Source organism: Myotis lucifugus, unplaced genomic scaffold, assembly GCF_000147115.1.
Source record: "Myotis lucifugus unplaced genomic scaffold, Myoluc2.0 scaffold_178, whole genome shotgun sequence".
Taxonomy (NCBI): Eukaryota; Metazoa; Chordata; class Mammalia; order Chiroptera; family Vespertilionidae; genus Myotis; species Myotis lucifugus.
Window position 1 is genome coordinate 500417 of NW_005871226.1, and position 3579 is coordinate 503995.

At 44.0% G+C, this 3579-nt stretch overlaps 1 protein-coding gene across 8 annotated transcripts in view; it reads left to right on the forward strand.

Annotated features, from left to right (window-relative positions):
- Positions 1–3579, forward strand: part of PTPRA (protein tyrosine phosphatase, receptor type A) — a 128725-nt gene that overhangs the window by 121744 nt on the left and 3402 nt on the right. For all 8 annotated transcript variants that reach the window (XM_006096393.3, XM_006096389.3, XM_006096392.3 and 5 more), the window contains 2 exons: positions 161–286; positions 366–517. In XM_006096393.3, coding sequence (XP_006096455.1) covers positions 161–286; positions 366–517 — 278 coding nt within the window. The remainder of the gene's footprint in view (positions 1–160; positions 287–365; positions 518–3579) is intronic.

Genomic DNA, 3579 nt, shown 5'->3' on the forward strand with positions numbered 1-3579 from the left:
TAAGTACCGTTATGACCCTCTGAGTTTTCAATACTTTGGGGGTGAAGTGTATTGGGTAACAGGTAGCTGTGCTGAGAAGAGGGCAGGCAGTTCATGGGGCAGCCCTGCCTCTTCCACACATGGTGTTCTGAGCCCCTTACACTCTCATTTGTCCTTCCAGGAGAAGTGTGCCCAATACTGGCCCTCAGATGGACTGGTGTCCTATGGAGACATCACAGTGGAGCTGAAGAAGGAGGAGGAATGTGAGAGCTACACCGTCAGAGACCTCTTGGTCACCAACACCAGGGTAAGATGGCTGGTGGATGAGGCTTCTCCCACAGGGAAACCTGGGTGCCCCTACCTCTCTGATGGCCCTTCCTCCAAAGGAGAACAAGAGCAGGCAGATCCGGCAGTTCCACTTCCATGGTTGGCCTGAAGTGGGCATCCCCAGCGATGGGAAGGGCATGATCAACATCATCGCAGCCGTGCAGAAGCAGCAGCAGCAGTCAGGGAACCACCCCATCACCGTGCACTGCAGGTACCGCTCACCCCAGCCCTCAGAGGGGAGAGAAAAAAAGTGATGAGAAGCAGGCCAGTTGGAGGCAATCATAAGCATGGATCAGACAGTGAGGATGGGTGGATGAGAACAGTTTGTTGGTGAGCACATGGCAATCAAGTTCCATGACCCTAGGACTGGGCCAAATGATAGGAGGGGATCCTGGTGTTTGAACTTCTCACATTATGTGCCGGGGAATCTGGCCTCCTTGTGAACACAGGAATGAGAAAAGCAATTATTGAAGACAGTTTGGAGAAAAATGAACAAGACTAAGAATATAGTTGTGAAAGAGGAGTCAGGGTGTCTCCCAGGGTTTGAGACAGGGTTTCTGGTATGGTTGGTGTCACAGAAGAAAGATGGTAAAAGGGGTCTCATTGCGGGGGGAAGGGGAAGGTGAATTTTCTTTGGAGCATGTTTGCGATTACATTTTAGAAAAAATATTTACCATGAGTTTGTAACTAGGAAAAATATCTATTTTAAAGGGGAAGGAAGAATATATTAAAAATTTCTACAGCCCTAGCCAGTTTGAATAGAGCAGCGGTTCTCAACCTGTGGGTGGCGACTCCTTTGGGGGTCGAACGACCCTTTCATAGGGGTCACCTAAGACCATCGGAAAACACATATTGTTTTTGTGATTAATCACTATGCTTTAATTATGTTCAATTTGTAACAATGAAAATACATCCTGCATATCAGATATTTACATTACGATTCATAACAGTAGCAAAATTACAGTTATGAAGTAGCAACGAAAATAATTTTATGGTTGGGGGTCACCACAACATGAGGCACTGTATTAAAGGGTCGCGGCATTAGGAAGGTTGAGAACCAGTGGAATAGAGCATTGCCCTTGGACTGAAGGGTCCAGGATTCAATTCCATTCAAGGGTACGTACCTAGGTTGCAGGCTCAATCCCTGGCCCTGGTCGGGGCATGTGCAGGAGGCAACCAATGGATGTTTCTCTCTCTCTCTGTTTCCCCCTCCCTTCCACTTTCTCTAAAAAGCAATTGAAAACATCCTCACGTGAGGATTAACAAAAAAAGAAAAGAAATAAGTTAATTTAATAAAAAATTCCTGCAAATTAGTTTGAAAATAAAGGAGCAAAGGAACTTCTAGGAATGTATCCAGTAAATGTTCTTCAAGTGGCCAAAATGAAATAATTACAAGGATTGAACCACTGCTCCTAATAGTAAAATATTATAAATAATATAAACATATATTAATAGGGGACTGATTCAGTAAGCTCTGATATGTCTCATACTACAGAGCTGTAAAAAATTGATGAGGAATCTGTTTATAGACTGGTATGGAATAATCCTCTAGATTTATTTTTGTTGCGAAAAGTAGTGGGAGACAGGAAAAGAATATATGTTTATGTTGGTTTAAGCATAAAATACCTCTGCAAGGACATACAAGGACCTGATGACATTGCTTGTTTCCCAGGAGGTAATTTGAAGGGCAGAGAAATGAAGTAGGAAGGAGAGTTTTGGACCTTTTTGAAATTTGAACTATGCTAATTAATATCTGTACAAAAATAAATCATTTTAAAAGGTGAAGAGGAAAAAGGCAAAGTACATTAACTAATACTAACGAATAATAAACATGGAATGATGCTAGACCTTCCTCAGAATATGAAATGGGAATGAAAACAATGAAACATGGCTCTTGCCCATTGGACCGACAAAAGTAAAAGGATTCAGTGGCCTAGAGACTTCCTGCCCATACTTTTTATCCCCCGTGCTCTTCACCCTTGGTCACCCTCTCTTAGGACATCCCAGATTCTCAAGCTACCGTACCTGCACCATGCAGCTGAAAGTGGCCGAAGAAAAGCACTGTGTTATGGGCCTCATTTTACATTTCTGACCCCTGACCTCGTGGTTGGCCCTTAGTGCTGCCCTGCAGTCCTGTGCATCTCCCAGTCTCCTAGACCAGAGCTAGGCAAGTAGGGCCCATCATCAAATCCAGCCTGCCACCTGGTTTTGTGTGAGCCTGCAAGCTAAGAACTGTTTTTATATTTTTAAGTGGTTTTTTAAAAATCAAAAGACTATTTCATGGCATGAAAATTACATAAAATTCAAGGTTTATTGGAACACGACTATGCTCATGTGTTTGTATTGGTTGTGGCAACTCTCATGCTCCAGTGGTAGATCTGAGGTCTTAGTGGAGCCCTCATCGCACAGTGCTGCTCAGCACACAAGAAGTTACAATTGCCCAGTTATTACTCAGTTTTATCTCTTCCCAGCAAAACCTAAAATAATTCTATCTGGCCCTTTATAGAAAAACTTGCCAGCCTTTTTCCCAGATGATTATTTCATGCCTCCTTTCAAACCTCAAACCTCCAGCACCTCTCCCATCCTCATATTTAAGAGGTGACTGTGTTTTCTATCTAAGAAAAGAGAAGCAATCAGAGAGAACTTCCACATACTCCCACCACCACAGCTCACCATCTGCCTGTGCTGGTGCTGTGGACCCTGCAGCCCTCCTGTTCAGTGGATGAGTTGTCTGACCCCTCTGAAGGCAGCTACATTAATCATCTCTTGTTGTGTAATATTACCACAAACTTAGCATCTGAGAACAACACACATTTATCTCTCAGTCTCTGTGATCAGGATTCTGACATGTCTCAGCTGAGTCTTGTGCTTCAGGGTCTCACAAGGTTACAATCAAGGTGCTGCCCAGGCCTGTGGACCCACCTGAGGCTCAGACAGGGAAGGATCCGCCTCCAAGCTTGCTTGGTTGTTGGTAGCATTCAGTTCCTTGTAGGTGCTGGACTGGAAGCCTCTTGTTTGAAGTTTCTTGCAACATGGACCTCAGTATGGGTGCTTGTTTCTTCTAAGCCAGCAAAGGAGAGAGCATCTTGCAAAACAGGCATTAGGATCTCATGTAACATAATCATGTATATGTAATTGTATACATGCTATCACTCCTGCTCTTTCTGTTGGTTAGTAGCATATCACAGGTCCCTCCCACACTCGGAAGTGGGATCACACAAGGGCATGAACTTGAGCTTGTTGACACCCTGACCCTCCACTTAGATACCAGTT